The following is a 15,715-nucleotide window of genomic DNA, read 5'->3' as shown; positions in this document are numbered from 1 at the left end:
AAAGATGTCTCGTGCGATGTCATAATATAGAGTGTAGCTACATTTTGACGTAATTAGTCGATCTAGATTCTAGAATTCTGGCAAGAACCGAAGGGCCTAGAATTTAGCCTATCCAAAGCTATTTTGGGGCATAATCATGATATATAAATATAATTAAAAGTTCGCAATGTAGGCTACACCACACACCCACATCAGTTTACTGCAAAAGTAACCCCAACGTTTTTGAACCCGATAACACTGAAAATAAAGTACATATTGTGTGACGTAGCAGTAGAAATTACCTCGTTTCTACAACAGGTGGCGCAACTATACCAATACTAAGCGCTTTGGGATGTCGAAGTGTTCAAATCCTGTGTAGAAATCACTTCCTTCAACAAAGAAAGATGGCTGATGTTGAAGATCTCCAGAAACTCAAGGTTTACGCCGTTTCAAACTGATTTAGCTATTATAGAGACATTGGAGTTGGTTCGTTATACTTGAACCATTCTCAGATACCATGTAAAGGAATGCTCTACCTGGAGAATTATCATATTGCTTAGCTAGACTTTTATCTTGAGAGAAGTGGCTGTTTGCTCAGGTGCGCACGAGTCACGCTGCCGAAACTGAGTGACTGTGAGACGGGCTAGGGCAAAAAGTGCCAAATGTTATTTACCAAATGGAAGATTTGATTGCTTAACTACTGATTGATCAATCAATAATAATCAGCAAACTTCCAGTTGCCCTGGAAAAAAACGAAAACAATGACGAACTAGGTGCTTTATAGCTAACCATTTAGGCTAGCTAGCAAGGCAGTATTACATGATTTCATAGACTGTAGCTATATAAATGGTATTTATAGTTTATGCCTGATTTGTTTAAAGGATTTGTTCATAATTATAGGGAAGCACTACCCAGTGGCGAACTATTTGCATTTACACATATTTAATAGACTTAAATTTGCTTGGATATGTTGGTTTGCTTGCTAGTGTAGCTAGCATTGTTAGCTAGGAACTGATGCGCTTTAGGCTAGTACAGGACTGTCATTGGCTAGCTAACGTTAGGTAGCTAGGGAACTTAAACTGCTTAGGCTATCTCTCCCACGAGCAATACTACCTCATTTAAAAGATGTTTTGGCTTTATAAACAACGCACGAATTAAAAGTTCACATTTGGATGCTACTAGAATGTATATTTCTGCATACTAAGAATATCAGAAGGGTGTGATAGCTAGCTAGTTTTGATCTACAGCAGTGGTTCTTAACCCTGTCCTGCATGTTTTAGATGTTTCTTGGCTCCAACAAACCTGATTCAAATGCATGTTCGTTACCAGGCTTCTACAGAGCTAGATAACGACCCATTTATTTGAATCAGTTGTGTTGGTGCAGGGAAACATCTAAACATGCAGGACAGGGGTTCCCTGAGGACAGGGTTAAGAACCACTGATCTACAGATTACATTTACAAGTTTTCAACTAAATGTGAATCCAACTATTCTACCCATCTCTGCAGCTTGCAGAGCTGAAGGCAGAGTGCGAGGCAAGGGATCTGGACATAAAGGGAAACAAGGCCGATCTTATTGCTCGGCTGCAAGCTTATTTGGAGGAACATGGAGGTAAGACTTACATTTACAATGAATGGTAAACAGTTATATAGGCCTACATCACTTTTGATAATCCACCAATAATTCTTGCATATCATGGTGACCTCATATCTGCTCTTAGATAGGTTAGAATAGATACTTACTTGAGTAAGTGCAGGTTTTATGGAATTATTGCCATTATTGTAAGTTTTTGACTATCAAAAACGTAATAAAAAATTAACTAATTCCAGTAGATGACAATGTAGTGTTACACCTTTTTACACTCAATTTCTAATAGATGACTGTGGAGATGTGAATGAAGATGATGTGCTGGGAGAGGACACAGAGGTAAAACATAACCATTCAAACGTCAAGAACGAGAATGTATTGATCTGTGGTTATAACTGATGATTGGTGCTCTACTTTTAGGACTTCTCCAAACCTGAGGATGCCGCTGACCAGGAAAATAACAAGGAGGAAGTTGCAGTGTCTGAGGAGTGAGTTCATTAGAAACCACTCATTCATTTGACACTTTAATCATCTTGGGTCCATCAAGATACAGTTGTGGACAAAGGTCTTCCTGAAAAATCCCCTGGACCAGAGCCAACTATATTGCACATGATGCATAAGAGCCCTTCAAAGATTACTAACTTTATTGCTTGCTCATTCTTTTTCAGGGCGGCTGTTAAGAAGGTGGTGAAGATCACGCCACCAGTGTCTGTGGATGAGGTATGTAAGCTTTGTCTTGACAATCCCGGTTAGTGGTTTCCCAGATATGGATAAAGCTTAGCCTCGATATGGTGATATGAATGCTGACTTCCACGTGCTCGTCCATCGTGATAAGCCTTGTGTGCATTCACAGTGAGTCCTCTGACAAGGCTCATAGTGAACATAGGCTTTTCTTTGCTTTCCCAGAAATTACAGAAAAGGGCTGAGCGCTTCAATGTGCCTGCTTCAGCTGAAAGCAAGAAGGCCATACGTGCTGCTAGGTCAGTGTGAAACAACATCCCTTGCTCATTTTTACTAAACATTTCTGTTTTTTATATGGTTGATTTAAATGCATCTTCTGTTCAGGTTTGGTCTGCCTGTTACCTCTCCCAGTCCCCCTGGAGGTTAGTACATGCTTTCTTTTGAAGATTAACATATTTGATCAATACTAAACACATTTTAAACAGTGTTCTGGTCAGAACAGTATTCTTGGAGGTACTAATTCGAAAATGATATGTGCGCTGCTTAATAAATGTATATATCTCCTACTCTACAGGTGTATCCCTGAATAGCAAAACAGTGAGTAATATAAAGGTATCATCATATGTTGCCACCTACTGTCATTAATATAGCAGTGAGGAAGCAGAGCTAATGGATTGTCTGTCCCCTGTAGCCTGTGATGGTCAGCGCTGAGCAGCTCAAGAAGAGAGCTGAACGATTTGGTGGGAATGTTTCCTCCATTTCCAAAAAGGTGGGCATGTTGTAATATTTTGTTTAGGTCACGTGTAGCTATTATAATTTAAATTGTAACCAAGTGTGTAGTTGGTGATATTGGTCATTCAGTCAGATCAAATCCAGCCATTCTGTCCCAGGTTGAAGAGGACGAGAAGCTGATCAAACGGAAAGAGAGGTTTGGGGTCCAGACCAGTTGTGTTCCTGCTAGTGCAGATGTTGAGGTAGGTTTCTGATGTGTCTTTCCTGAATGTTTACAAACTCAAGCTCAGAGAAGTAGAACTAATTTGGTTTCATTTTTTTCAACAGGCAAAAAAACAGAAGCGCTCTGAACGATTCGGAAAGGTCTAAACAATGATGACATTTTTAAAGTGCTGTTTTTTTTATAGCTCTGTATTTTGTGTCAGACCTGTTTCCCCTCCCTCACTCCCTATTTTGTAAAATTTTGTGATTAAAATTGTTTTCAGTTTTTCCAGATTTGGTGTGATTCTTTCTGTGGGTTTACACCTTGTGTCGCAAGAGTTGGGTCGACACAGCTTTCACTGCGCATGTAGTTTGCGGTACATCGCCATCTGGTGGTGATTCTGCACCACTGTGACGTTTTCATCAAAGACGCAGCTTCCTGTGACGCTGTTTTTTTTTTTTTTTTAAACATCGTCCTTCTCAGTAATGGCGGCTTCGTTCCCTTCTCCTTCTGCAACAAACAACAACAAATGGTATTATACCAGGGAGCAGATTGAGAATAGCCCGTCGCGACGTGCCGGGCTTGATCCAGATAAGGAATTGTCCTACAGGCAACAAGCTGCAAATCTCCTTCAGGATATGGGACAGCGACTCAATGTGTATCTTTTGTCGTGGTACGACTGGCGTCTCAGCTTGCTAGGCTAATGCATTAGCCTAGATAGCTAAAAGAGGTTGACGCCGGTTTGGCGGCATGGTTATGTATTTGCTAGCTTGCCAATATCGATTGTGTCTCTTATTCGCCGTTTTATAATGTTACTGTGGCAGCTATTTGTTCATGTAGATGATGTAAGGGTTATCTAGCCACTAGCTACATTCGGTTGTAAGCTGTAGCGTAGAGCGGCGCTTGTAGGGGGCACATTGGTCTAGTGAGCTCGCGGTCTAGGCCTCTTCGGGCCTCCGTTTGGCGTTTCCTGTGGAGAACAAAAGCTGAGCCTGGTATAGAAACAGCGGCAAGTTGGAAATATTCTTTAAATAATATCTAGCCAGCCAAGAAGGAACTATAGCAAATTCGATAGCTAATGTTATTAGTCGTGTGGCCCTATCGTTGCTAGTTAGCCCGTTGGCTTTTCTTTGACTAAAGCGCCTGTGTTAGCATTAGCATGCTAACAATCTTGCTTTAGAATCCTGGGTGCAGGTAGTTAAATATCAGACGTTCTTGAGAACTTTTGAAGCTGTAGTTTTAAAGCTTTATTGGAACATTAATTCGAGGAGAATAGAGTGCGTAATGTGTTAAAGCAGTGATATTTTGGTATCTGGGCTGTTCATGTATTCCCCAAACTTATTCTGCAGAGATGGTGGTACTGTCATGGCAGCCAAAACAACCGCTATTGGCATCAACATATGTAGAAATTCATTCTTTTTAATTGATGATTAATATGATACTGATGACTATATTGTAGAGACTGTTCAATTTCAGCTGTAAACCTTAACCCGCCGTGCATCAGATCCCAACTCACAATAAATACTGCCATTGTCTACATGCATAGATTCTACATGGTCCAGTCTTTCACTCGATTTCACAGAAATGTAAGTTGTTCTGTTTCTACCCTTTCCCCCTTGCATATGACAGTTTGAAGCCTAATGTCTCCTGTATATCATTATCTTCTGCCCAGCATAATTCTGTTTGTATAAGCATGTATTCCCCTTTAATTACATTTGTTTTCTGACCAGGTCATAGCTCCCGCCACACTCTTCTTGGCTGCCAAGGTTGAGGAGCAGCCCCGTAAACTGGAACATGTAATCAAGGTGACCCATGCATGCCTCAACCCTCAGGACCCATCACCAGACATCCGTAGCGATGTAAGTATAGTTAGGTTGTCACTGGTCTTTGTTTTTCTTTTCACAGGGCATCAAGTTGATTTGAGGGTGGTGTCTCAGTATGAAAAGTATTGGTTCCCTCTTTGCCCTGTTTGAGGAATATAGAGCAACCTTGTCAGTTGAAAGAATTGTCGTTCTTAATCTTAACACACATCCCCCTTTTCTCTCTCAGAATGCATGATGTGCAGGCAGCATTATCCATCCCAATGTTTTGTCTGAAGCCTCCAGTGTCCTGTTTCAGTCTTACCTTGACTATCACTTTCCCTATTTGGAAGTGCTTGCGTGTTTGCTTGAGAAGTAGTTTGATTGAAAGTTATTGGGTGATCTGGGGCCATTGGTACTCCCACGGTAAGGTTGCTTGAGAGGAAAGCAAGTTGTAGAGTGCTGGGTGAAAGAGAGAGAATGCCTCCCAGTGAGTAACCTGCCTGTCCTCTCAACCTCAGGCTTATCTGCAACAAGCCCAAGACCTGGTCATTCTTGAGAGCATTATACTCCAGACCCTGGGTAAGTTGGGAGTGAAGAATGGAGTCTCTGATTCCCCAAACTAGAGAGATGTGCTTTTAAGGTACTATTAACCAGCTCTGCTCTTGTCCACAGAAGTGTCTTGAGGGGGTTTGCAGCATTTGAAGCAACTCTAGTCCCCCATGCTCATATGAGCTCTGTATTTCACTCATGTCTGTCCTATCTGTTGTTTTCATACCAACTTTACAGTGCAGCCTTTTCTTTCACATTTACCTTCAATTTTCCTGTGACTCGAAGCCATTTAATTTGGGCAAAAAGAACATGATGCAGGTTGTGATACGGTATACTGAATTGAATGGAGTGACCCATAATATATTCATTTCCAGTTTTTATCAAATACAAAGGACTGACTAATCTCACAGTTCAGAAGGGATAATGTGTTGCCCATGGTTTAATTTCAGAATACCGTACCTCTTGCAACTTTGGGCTCGATGAATTGCGTAAAACGTTTTTTCTAATTGGTTGTTTTGCCACGCCATTTATTCTCACTCATCCACATTTCTTATCCAGGGTTTTACCTGAAGACGTTAAACAGTGCATTCCTAATCACTTAGTTTCACTAAACGGTCTTGGTAAAATATAATGTTTCTTTCAGGGCTTATACTGCGAAGTGAGCTGTGTCGGTAAAATCAGTACCTGTTGAGCAGAACTGTTTTGCCATGGCAACCTTAAATTCTGTGAACTAATCAGGGTAGAGGATAATATAATATACACTGGAGTTGTGTTGCTCATGGAACCTGTTCTGTCTCCCCTCTCCCCCCTTCATTACAGCCTTTGAAATCACCATTGACCACCCACATACTCATGTAGTCAAGTGCACTCAGCTTGTCAGAGGTAAGCATCAAAAGCACTCCTCACTATTTCCCCCGTTGCTTACTGATAGTCTCTGACAAATCCCGTAAATAGCCACGGTGTTGACGTGGCAGGTTTTAATTGTACTTTTTGTTTCCGTTTTTTGTTGTCCCAGCGAGTAAGGACTTGGCCCAGACGTCATACTTCATGGCCACCAACAGGTATATGCACTCTTCTGTGTCCATTTTAGCATGACTATCCAATCTAAAGCAATGCTTATCTAAACCAAAGCCCAGGAGTGTCTAATGTCCAGTCATCTGATGTGAGTGTCCTCTGAATACGGTTCTGTCCCTTTCCTCCTCTTCCATGCAATGTCGGCGGCTCCCTGGAACCCACCCTGCTGTGTAGTCTGCACTTGACCACGTTCTGCCTGCAGTACAGCCCACCCATCGTGGCCTGCGTGTGCATTCACCTGGCCTGCAAGTGGTCAAACTGGGAGATCCCCGTGTCCACAGACAGCAAGCACTGGTGGGAGTATGTGGACCCCACTGTCACCCTGGAGCTGTTGGATGGTACGCTTCAATATCACACCATTAATAACCCGGGTAGACAGTGGCCGGTGGTCCCATCTTATTTGTAGCTTTTGATTGGATGAAAGGTAGTTTTTGGGAACCAGCGGTAGCGTGCAATGATAATAGATGGAGAGTGAATTCTGGAGTAATGTGGGCCATTTTATCCATTCATCTACCATGTAACATTGTTATGATTTCTTCTCTTCAACAGAGCTCACACACGAGTTTCTGCAGATCTTAGAGAAGACGCCTAGCCGATTAAAACGCATCCGGAACTGGAAGGTAAGTCTGTCTAACGCTGGACACGCACAGCTTTAAGAATTCTCAAGTGTGTGGGCTCTTCCCCGTCCTGTCACTGCGTCTCACATCCCTGTCTGTTGTCCCAGGCGGCCGGGCAGACGGTGAAGGGGAAGTCCAAAGTCCAGGAGGACGGAGACCAGACGGACGCCATGATGAGCATGATATCCATGGCCTCTTCGGAGAGCACGCTGGCGGGCCTGATGAGCCTCTCGGCCCCAGCCTCCTCGTCCTCCTCCATGGATGACACGGACCGCGGCACAGCGGGCAGCGCCCAGCACTGGCAGGCCGGCGGCAAGGCCGACCCCCAGCAAGCCAACCACGAACTGCACGCCCCCGCTAAAGTGTCCCTGAGCGAGTACCGGGCCAAGCATGCCGACGTCCTGGCCGCACAGAAGAGGAAGCTGGAGAACATGGAGGCGAGCGTGAAGAGAGACTATGCCACCGCTGCCCAGGCGCTGATCGGCCAGCAGAGGAAGGAGAAGCAGCATCATCACCAGCAGCAGTCGGGCTCCTCGCACCGGTCCAGCTCGTCGTCCTCCGACGTCAACAACCCTTCCCCCATCATCCTGAAGATCCCCCTGGAGAAGGAGAGGAACGATCGCAACTCCATAAAGATGCGCTTTCCCCTGGGGACGGGTCCTGGAGGCGGGGGGGGGCACAGTGGGGGCGGCAGCAGGCCTCTGGACCCAGACATCAAGGTGCGAATCCGCGTGCCCGAGAAACGAGGGAGCTCAGGGGAGGAGGGCAAGAGCAGGGACAAGCACAGAGAGCGCTCCAACCACCACCACCATCATCACCACCACCATCACTCCTCCAGTGGGGCTTCCCTCTCGTCTTCCTCCCATAAACACTCATCCGGTGCCAGCGGAGTAGGAGGGAGCAGTAAAAAGGTCCCCAGTGACTCGTCCAGAATGAGCTCTTCTTCCTCATCTTCTGCGTCTCGAAAGAGGACCCACTCTCAGGAGCCAACCGTGGGCTCTCACACCTCCAAAGCCAGTAAGTCCTCCAGAAACTCCTACCAGCTGCCCTCCCTGTCCTCGTCATCTGGACACGCTCTGGGCCATGGCTCTGACATTTTACCTGCCCTGGGGCTACCCCACCACCCTGGAAACTACTCCCACTCCAAGGGGGAGAAGGCAGACACGAACGGTCACAACGCAGGTGGAGGGGGCCAGTCCAATGAGTACCAGGACACGTTTGAGATGCTGAACTCACTTCTGAGCGCTCAAGGGGTTCAGCCTTCCCAGCCCGCCATGTTTGACTATCGCTCACAGTATGGGGAGTACAGGTACAGCGGGAGTTCAAGGGGGGGCAACACGAGACCACCACCTCTACCTGCTGAACCCCCTCCACCACTGCCACCTTTACCTAAATGAACTCTTTTGAATCAATTGCTATTTACTTGCCATCACAACCATGTTACATAAAACATTACTCTCATTGATTCTGCGTCCTTTTGGGTGTTGGTGATCAAGATTCTGTGGGGTTCAACTTGACAGCAAAGAAATGTACTTTTTATACATACTTTCAGTTATGTTTCGTTGTTTTACCATGTGTACTTGGGGGGCAATAATGGGACTTGAGGAAAAAAAAATGTGCAAAAAAATTATTTATGAAATGTGTAAATACTATTTTTGATGTTGATCCATTTTGTATCATTAACTTGTGGAATGATGGGACCTGATATTTTAGCCATCCCTTTTTTTGAAGTTAGTTCAGCATTACTCTGAGTGAATAATGTAAACTGAAATACATTTGCTTTACTTCTTACTTGGTAAGTCATGTTAGCAATTTGTCTTTTTTATGTTTTTAAAGTGTGATATTTATCATTAGTAATGAATGCTTATGAGAAAAAGAACCCCTCTTCTAAAGATGGCCTGCTCTTTCTGCTGCGTCCTGTTGGGCAGAGAAATAGACTTGTTCTTACACATGCATGTCTCCAAAGCCATTGTTTTCATTGATTGTTCAAGTACTGTAGTCGTTGAGGCATAGTTTCTCTCCCTCTGATTTGTCAATATATTTTTTTCTCTGAATTATTTGGTAAACAATGTTGTACAGCTATTGTAAAATTACTAAAGTGAACATAAAAATATTTTTACATTTGAAAAAGTTGCTAAAAAGAAATCCTGTAAATTATTTAAAAAAAACTTAACATTTTTTTAAAAGCTATAATGTGTTGCAGTCATTGTTTTAAATGGTTGTATAATGTCAATATTCAAATAATTACACTAACGGACCGTTTATACTACATATCTATGTACATAATATTCACAAACAAACCAGTGCAGTATAAAATCTAATGATGGAACTGACTTGTCTTAGGTGTTTTGAAAACAGAACTGCTAAGTGTTATTCCCATTATTGTCTAATACTAATGTTGTCTTTGATACATTTAAATATTTCCTAATGGGTGGTATTAGGTGTGTGAACCCATGTCATGTTCATTGAACAAATCATGATCAAAAAGTAATTTCATTTGATGTCTGCACCACAGTTGTGTTTTTGGCAATCTGACATGGTCAAAAAGGTGTTGCCCTGAACCACCATGTTCCTCCTAAAATATAAATACATGAATGAGGATTAGTTTGGTTTGCTGCAGATGGGAATGTGTTGCAAATGGGAATGTGTTTTCTCTGACATAAATGAATGATCACAATAAAGCTGATGTAGCTAATATGAACGTAGAAAGATGTCACTCATGCAGTTCTATGACGTCACTCATGCGATTCAATGCAAAATCACATTGCTCCCCCTCTGTTTCCCACCACGAGCTGCAAAGCTCCAAGTTTGACACGTCCATCATCTTAGTGTTTTAGCGGTACCACATAAACTCTCAGGTCTGGAAATGAATCATTTGGGGTGTTTCTTGTTTTAATGAGCTTAAGGTCTGCGTTGTTTTGGTGAACACTGTTCTTTTTGTAATGTGGTTGATATAATCCCATGTCAATAAATATTTTAAGATGAAATTCCTAACGTATGGCCGTTTTAATCCAGTACACATGTCGAGTTGAGGTTTTTCTCTGTTTTAATAGACAGACAAATTACGCCAATCGTGTTTATCTTACCTACAAATGAACGCCAATCAAATGACGAACGGGGCGGGTTCAATGTTTCAATGCAGTAGAAGCGCAGCAGACATACGCAGTGCTTCGCGAGCCTGGCACAGTGAAACAAGGAACCAGAGGTAAGGCCGCGTCGATGTATCAACTGAAAATGTGGTCAGTGTAACCGGTCTTTGACATGGTCGTATTTTAATTTCACTATAATCTGACCACATGTGAAGTATACGAAGAAAGAACAGATTTGAACGAGAAAAACGGTTAGCTTAATGTTAGAGGTAGGTAGCTTGTGCTAAACAAAGATGGCTGAGCTAGGCTAACATGCTAGCTTTCTCTGACGTTGAACTAAATGGGCGGACTGATCTGAAAGTGGCGCGTGATAGGGTTCTTCTGCGGTGACTAGTCAGCACTGTAAAGCTGAGACTTCATCGTTTTATTGTGGGCATGTATTGTTATCAAATCACTATCATACTGACTAAACAAACTACTAAGACGTTTGTAAAAAATATATAATAATTACGCAATTCAGGATGTGAGTGTGATGACTACCTATTCCTTGTGTACTTAAAGCCGCAGTAGAGGGTCAGGTGTTGCCAGCTGTCAGAACATTATGAAGGTCTCCTGCATTGAGTTGTGTATTCTACGTCAATAGAACCGGATTCGCCCATGAACTTTCTTATACAGACACAACCTGCATGGAAATTGTCATACGGTTTTAACACTTGCCAAAAAACATTCTCTTCCTCAGTAACTTAATCTGGTCAGTGATATTGTTTTTGTCCCTCCTCCAGGATCAGTGATGAACAGGATACGAATCCATGTTTTGCCGTCGAGCAGGGGCAGGGTGACCCAGGCTAGCCGCCCCCAGGAGCCCCAGGCCTGCTCCTTCACCCAGAGGCCTTGCTCCCAGCCCCGCCTGGAGGGCTTGGAGCTCTGCATCAAGCACATCCTGGAGGACAAGAACGCCCCGTATAAACAGTGCAGCTACGTCTCCAACAAGAATGGAAAACGCTGCCCCAACGCAGCCCCCAAAGTAGAGAAGAAAGATGGGTGAGTTCATCTGGAGGGTGTTTGCCCTTTTGCCTAGATTGTTTCGGGAGATTGGGCCTCAGAAGTATTCTGGCTTGAGTTTAGTGAAGCCAAATACAGGTCAGTCAAAATCGCATTAATTCATCCATGCATTCATATGCTACAAATGAGTTCCTACGAGATGGTTTGGTACACAGCGAGTAAGTAAAGTGTCTCTTGCTCTCCATCTGATGCCCCGCTCTTCCATCAGGGTGACGTTCTGTGCCGAGCACGCCCGCAGGAACGCCATGGCCCTCCAGGCTCAGATCAGGAAGTCCTCCTCTGGTCCCTCCCCGGAGACCCTGCTCGCCCAGCTCAGCGGGTACAGCCGCGCCGACCCACATGGCCTGGACGTGGGACGGAGTGAAGCCAGCCGCATTCTAGGTTCCAGCATTTCTGTCTGTCAAACGTTAGGTTTTATGACCTCAGGACAGACCTCTAAGGATGTCTGTAGAATGTGTCACAACCAAAGATCAAGTTCAGATGCGTTTGCTGGCATCATCATATTGTCTGCTGCAGTATGTCGTCTATTGGTACAGAGTTGCTGATGGTGTGTGTGTGTAGATGAGGACAGCTGGAGTGAAGAGGAGCAGACCCCCCTGGTACTGGACCAGACGTGGAGAGGAGACCCTGACAGTGAGGCTGACAGCGTTGACAGCGATCACGAGGATCCTCTCAAGTAAGACAATCTCTCCCCAAGGGTCAGTTCATACTCGCCACAAGTACATTTACGCAAGTATAAGGGCAGGGGGACTTAAGAAGCTCTGCTAGGAGGAGCTACCCTGGCAGCCTGTCAATGTTAAAATCCCACAGGGATGCACAGTGCCTTGCTGTCACACTGTAGAGCATTTATCTGTGGAAGTTCCATCGTTGTGGAACATTTGATCTGTAGATGTTTGTTATAAAAATCTCCCCTCCTCTTGATGCCAAAAGAGATACTGGTGTCTATTGTCGATGCAGAATTTTTATTTACAAACCTGCTGACTGCAGAAATATGAAGTCAAGCACAGCTTGACCTATTGCAGTCAGCAGGAAACCGTTGGTGGACTTGGGGATCATTATTTGTTCATAGCTTCAGTTATCACAACTTTATGGCAGAACCATTTTAGATGACACCAAGGAATTATTTTACAGGACTTTAATAGCTTTATTTATTGTTTAGTCTGGATTTAGATGACAAAAGCATGACCCACTAATTTTAATACGTTTTATAAAGGGTAAACCATGCCACCTGGTGGCCACTGAAGGACATGTCTCGTTATCAAGCTCCGCAGAAGCCTGATAACGAGCGTCCATTTGAATCAGGCGTGTTTGAGCAGGGAAACATCTAAAACATCAGGACAGTGGGACCAGGGAAGAAGACCACTGGTCTAGGGTTTTCACACAATGCAAGAGCAGTAGGAATTATTTTATTGCATGGGTGTATTGCCATTAGCCGTGTTATTTGTCACATGACATGCAGAACCGGTTTGACAGCTTTTGGCCCCTCTGGTGTGTGTTCAGACATGCTGGAGTGTACACAGCAGAAGAAGTGGCTCTGATCACCAGGGAGAAGTTGATCAGGCTCCAGTCTCTCTACATCGACCAGTTCAAACGCCTGCAGCACCTGCTGAAGGAGAAGAAGCGACGCTACCTGCACAGTCGCAAGGTGGAGCACGAGAGCCTAGGTGAGGATGCAGCAACGCATTGGTTGAAACTCATCCAGCCTTCTGCAGGCATGCTGCTCCATTCCCCTGGGGAAGGCTTTAAGGAGGGAGGGCGAGGCATGAGGATGGTTTCCCTGACCCCTGGGGTCTGTACTGATCCAACTGTGATGTGTGCGTCAGGGAGCAGCCTGCTGACGGGGCCCGAGGGGCTCTCCCTGAAGGAGAGGGACAACCTGAGGAAGCTGAAGGCCCTCCGACGGTACCGGCGCCGCTACGGCGTGGAGGCCCTGCTGCACCGGCAGCTGCGAGAGAGACGCCAGGCCATCACGGAGGGAGCTCCCCAGGTCTGGCTCCGCACTCCCTGGAGCTCTAGAGATGGACACTGGGATTAGAAGGGATTATTTTTTTGGTCTTCTCCACATCTCCTGTACTGGTCATTAAGTTTGATGTGTTTTCTGTCTACAGACGCATTCAGCCAGAACCGGCCAGAGGTGCATCTCCTTTGTTGAAGGGACTCGCTGCTCTAACCAGAGTCTCCCCATGACTCGACACTGCGTTTCACGTATCCTTCACGGTGGAAATTCATGGCAAAGTTGATGTGTCAATGTTAGATTTAGCATCAACAGTGTCCAAGGTTGCAGCATGTTTATTTGTTAGCGTCATTTGAAAGGTTGATGTACAGTAAATTCATTCATTTTCCCTCTCCCACATCTGCCCCTTTGGTCATAGTCAACATGGCCCTGATCAAGTCTGTCAGTTTGTTGTAGCTGACGGTTTCAAACAGGAGCCAAGATGAAAATCTTCCCATGGTCTGTTGGTTTCCCCCAAGTCTCCCAAGGGGATAGTCAATTCAGTTGGAAGAAACAAAATGCCTTTTTAAACTCCAAATTATTGAGCGTTTGAGACGTCTCCCTATCATTTTCATCATTTGTTACAAAATAGTTGCCATACATCTATCATAATGCTATAAATTATAACTGCTGATGTACCAAGTATGAAACTGTCTCAGTCCATGTATCAACTGTAAAATCAGTAACATGGGTTTGTACTGGAAGTATTATTTGCAATAATGTGAGCTATGAACTATTTCCAAGGCCTTCATTGTAAGATAAGTCCCTGGCAAGGTGAAGGTGCAAACAGCCATTGTGAAAAACCATTCAAGCCTGTCATTTGCAAAGATCAGCATCTTAGCAGACAAAGCAGCCTTATGCTGTGGTATAGTAGGCTTATATGAGGATAAGTTGAAGGACTCGTACAATGTTTATGTAACTGTTCCTGTCTGTAAAATTATTTATAGTGTTGCATTGCTCTTGACTTGTACAACAATGACAACAACAAAATCACCCTTGTGTGTTTGCCTCTGGTTACATAGTCAACATTATCCCTTATGAAGGAAGTGGCTTGCTTCCCTTCCCTTTTGATGCTAGTCAACCACAAGGTTGCCCCATTTCCTCTACATCACTGCTCTTCCTATTACCCTTGACTCCCAATCTGTGCAGACATCTACCAGGACAGTAACCAGGTGCTGTTCAAGGTGTGTCCTGGTCTAAAGGACGTGCCTTGCGACCGCCCCGTCCACATGGGCCAGTCTGAGGAGCCCCGCTGCTCCCTGCACCTCACCCTGCCCCCGCCCATGTACCAGCCTGAGCAGGAGCCCCCTCCGCCGGAGCAGCAGCTCATCCCCGCCCCCAGGGACATGTACCTGAGTGCCGCAGAGCTGCAGCCCACAGAGAGCCTGCCGCTGGAGTTCAGTGACGTACGTGGCTCTTGTCTCTCTGTGTACGCGTAGCATTGGGGTTCAGCTGCTGAACCGTACAGCTGGGGTTCCCTGAAAACGTACTGAAGTGTCGTGTTGCGTGCTGTAGGACCTGGACGTGGAGGGAGACGGGATGCAGTGCCCGCCCTCCCCGCTGCAGTTTGACACAGCCTTGGCCCTGGAGGACCAGACCATCCGTGCCATAGCTGAGGCCCCCATGGACATCCTGACTGGGGGGGACCCTGAGGAGCAGGTGGACCTGGACGCCTCAGGACAGGAGCTCTCTGACAGAGACATGGAGGCCATAGACGACCAGGTGGGGTCAGGAATACCCTCACCCCTCAAGATAGTGACAAGCTGCTTTTTAGGTTGTGGTAGGGCTTAAATATTCATAATAAACCCAACTTGTATCTATAGCATTGACTCACTGAACACATCTTAAATAAACCATTGTAGAGTGTAAGTCTCTCAGAAGGTGGCCCGTTCTAGCTGTTCTCTAAATTGTGTGGTTTGTTCCCAGGTCGTGTCTGAGGTGGTGGGAGGCCAGGAAGATGGCATAGAAAGCTCAGCCCCTGCTGTAGCCACTGTCACCAGATGAAGACCATCTGTCCTGCCCTGTCCCTCAATCCTGACGACCAGCCAGTGCATTCCTGTCTGAATTACAGTTGACCAATCAAAACCCAGATTTATCTACAATGTAGATCATTAAAGTCCATTTGCAATAACAATACAACTACTGAAATACTATGACAGAACAGTATTCTTTGTATTCTATAAATATATCAAAAGCTATTTTGATGCCAGGTTCTTCCCATGTAGCATACCCTTTAACCAAATTGACCTGTGTATATTTAACATAACTTTGATGTATGAATACCAAAATGTTGGTAAGAGATTACATTTCACTCAACACATTGTTTAATAAACCTTGACGAAATAAACT

At 44.8% G+C, this 15,715-nt stretch overlaps 3 protein-coding genes and 1 non-coding gene across 9 annotated transcripts; all 4 read left to right on the top strand.

The window, feature by feature from the left end:
- Nucleotides 1-297: 297 nt before the first annotated feature.
- LOC134018658 (SAP domain-containing ribonucleoprotein-like) lies at nucleotides 298-3,465 on the top strand. Of its 2 annotated transcripts, none has more exons than XM_062458780.1 (11): nucleotides 298-416; nucleotides 1,487-1,589; nucleotides 1,855-1,904; nucleotides 1,986-2,053; nucleotides 2,234-2,285; nucleotides 2,472-2,545; nucleotides 2,631-2,668; nucleotides 2,821-2,858; nucleotides 2,938-3,015; nucleotides 3,137-3,220; nucleotides 3,306-3,465. In XM_062458780.1, exons 1-11 carry the CDS (start codon nucleotides 384-386, stop codon nucleotides 3,345-3,347), a joined length of 660 nt encoding a protein of 219 aa, XP_062314764.1. In that variant the 5' UTR covers nucleotides 298-383; the 3' UTR covers nucleotides 3,348-3,465. The 2 variants fall into 2 exon arrangements, with proteins under 2 accessions (XP_062314764.1, XP_062314765.1); XM_062458781.1 differs by having other exon boundaries at nucleotides 369-416; nucleotides 2,821-2,843.
- Nucleotides 3,466-3,622: 157 nt separating this feature from the next.
- On the top strand, nucleotides 3,623-10,209 carry ccnt1 (cyclin T1). 2 transcript variants are annotated; one of them, XM_062458777.1, is made up of 9 exons: nucleotides 3,623-3,838; nucleotides 4,685-4,766; nucleotides 4,911-5,039; nucleotides 5,501-5,561; nucleotides 6,351-6,413; nucleotides 6,538-6,592; nucleotides 6,780-6,943; nucleotides 7,155-7,225; nucleotides 7,330-10,209. In XM_062458777.1, the coding sequence occupies exons 1-9, from the start codon at nucleotides 3,666-3,668 to the stop codon at nucleotides 8,617-8,619; spliced, it is 2,088 nt and encodes a 695-aa protein (XP_062314761.1). In that variant the 5' UTR covers nucleotides 3,623-3,665; the 3' UTR covers nucleotides 8,620-10,209. The 2 variants fall into 2 exon arrangements, with proteins under 2 accessions (XP_062314761.1, XP_062314762.1); XM_062458778.1 differs by lacking the exons at nucleotides 3,623-3,838; nucleotides 4,685-4,766; nucleotides 5,501-5,561.
- A 98-nt stretch (nucleotides 10,210-10,307) lies between these two features.
- On the top strand, nucleotides 10,308-15,713 carry kansl2 (KAT8 regulatory NSL complex subunit 2). Of its 4 annotated transcripts, none has more exons than XM_062458774.1 (10): nucleotides 10,308-10,427; nucleotides 11,100-11,352; nucleotides 11,582-11,754; nucleotides 11,935-12,049; nucleotides 12,874-13,037; nucleotides 13,197-13,360; nucleotides 13,482-13,578; nucleotides 14,516-14,772; nucleotides 14,882-15,088; nucleotides 15,293-15,713. In XM_062458774.1, exons 2-10 carry the CDS (start codon nucleotides 11,102-11,104, stop codon nucleotides 15,368-15,370), a joined length of 1,506 nt encoding a protein of 501 aa, XP_062314758.1. In that variant the 5' UTR covers nucleotides 10,308-10,427; nucleotides 11,100-11,101; the 3' UTR covers nucleotides 15,371-15,713. The 4 variants fall into 4 exon arrangements, with proteins under 4 accessions (XP_062314758.1, XP_062314759.1, XP_062314757.1 ...); XM_062458775.1 differs by having other exon boundaries at nucleotides 10,386-10,427; nucleotides 11,094-11,352; XM_062458773.1 differs by lacking the exon at nucleotides 10,308-10,427 and adding an exon at nucleotides 10,441-10,580.
- On the top strand, nucleotides 13,751-13,885 carry LOC134019696 (small nucleolar RNA SNORA2/SNORA34 family). The gene has a single exon (XR_009930117.1). It is a non-coding gene; the product is annotated as a small nucleolar RNA SNORA2/SNORA34 family (small nucleolar RNA).
- Nucleotides 15,714-15,715: the final 2 nt, after the last annotated feature.

The sequence above is a fragment of the Osmerus eperlanus genome, chromosome 4, assembly GCF_963692335.1.
Source record: "Osmerus eperlanus chromosome 4, fOsmEpe2.1, whole genome shotgun sequence".
In the NCBI taxonomy this organism is placed as follows: domain Eukaryota; kingdom Metazoa; phylum Chordata; class Actinopteri; order Osmeriformes; family Osmeridae; genus Osmerus; species Osmerus eperlanus.
The sequence above is the reverse complement of the archived record's forward strand: the minus strand, read 5'-3'. Positions and strand labels throughout refer to the sequence as shown.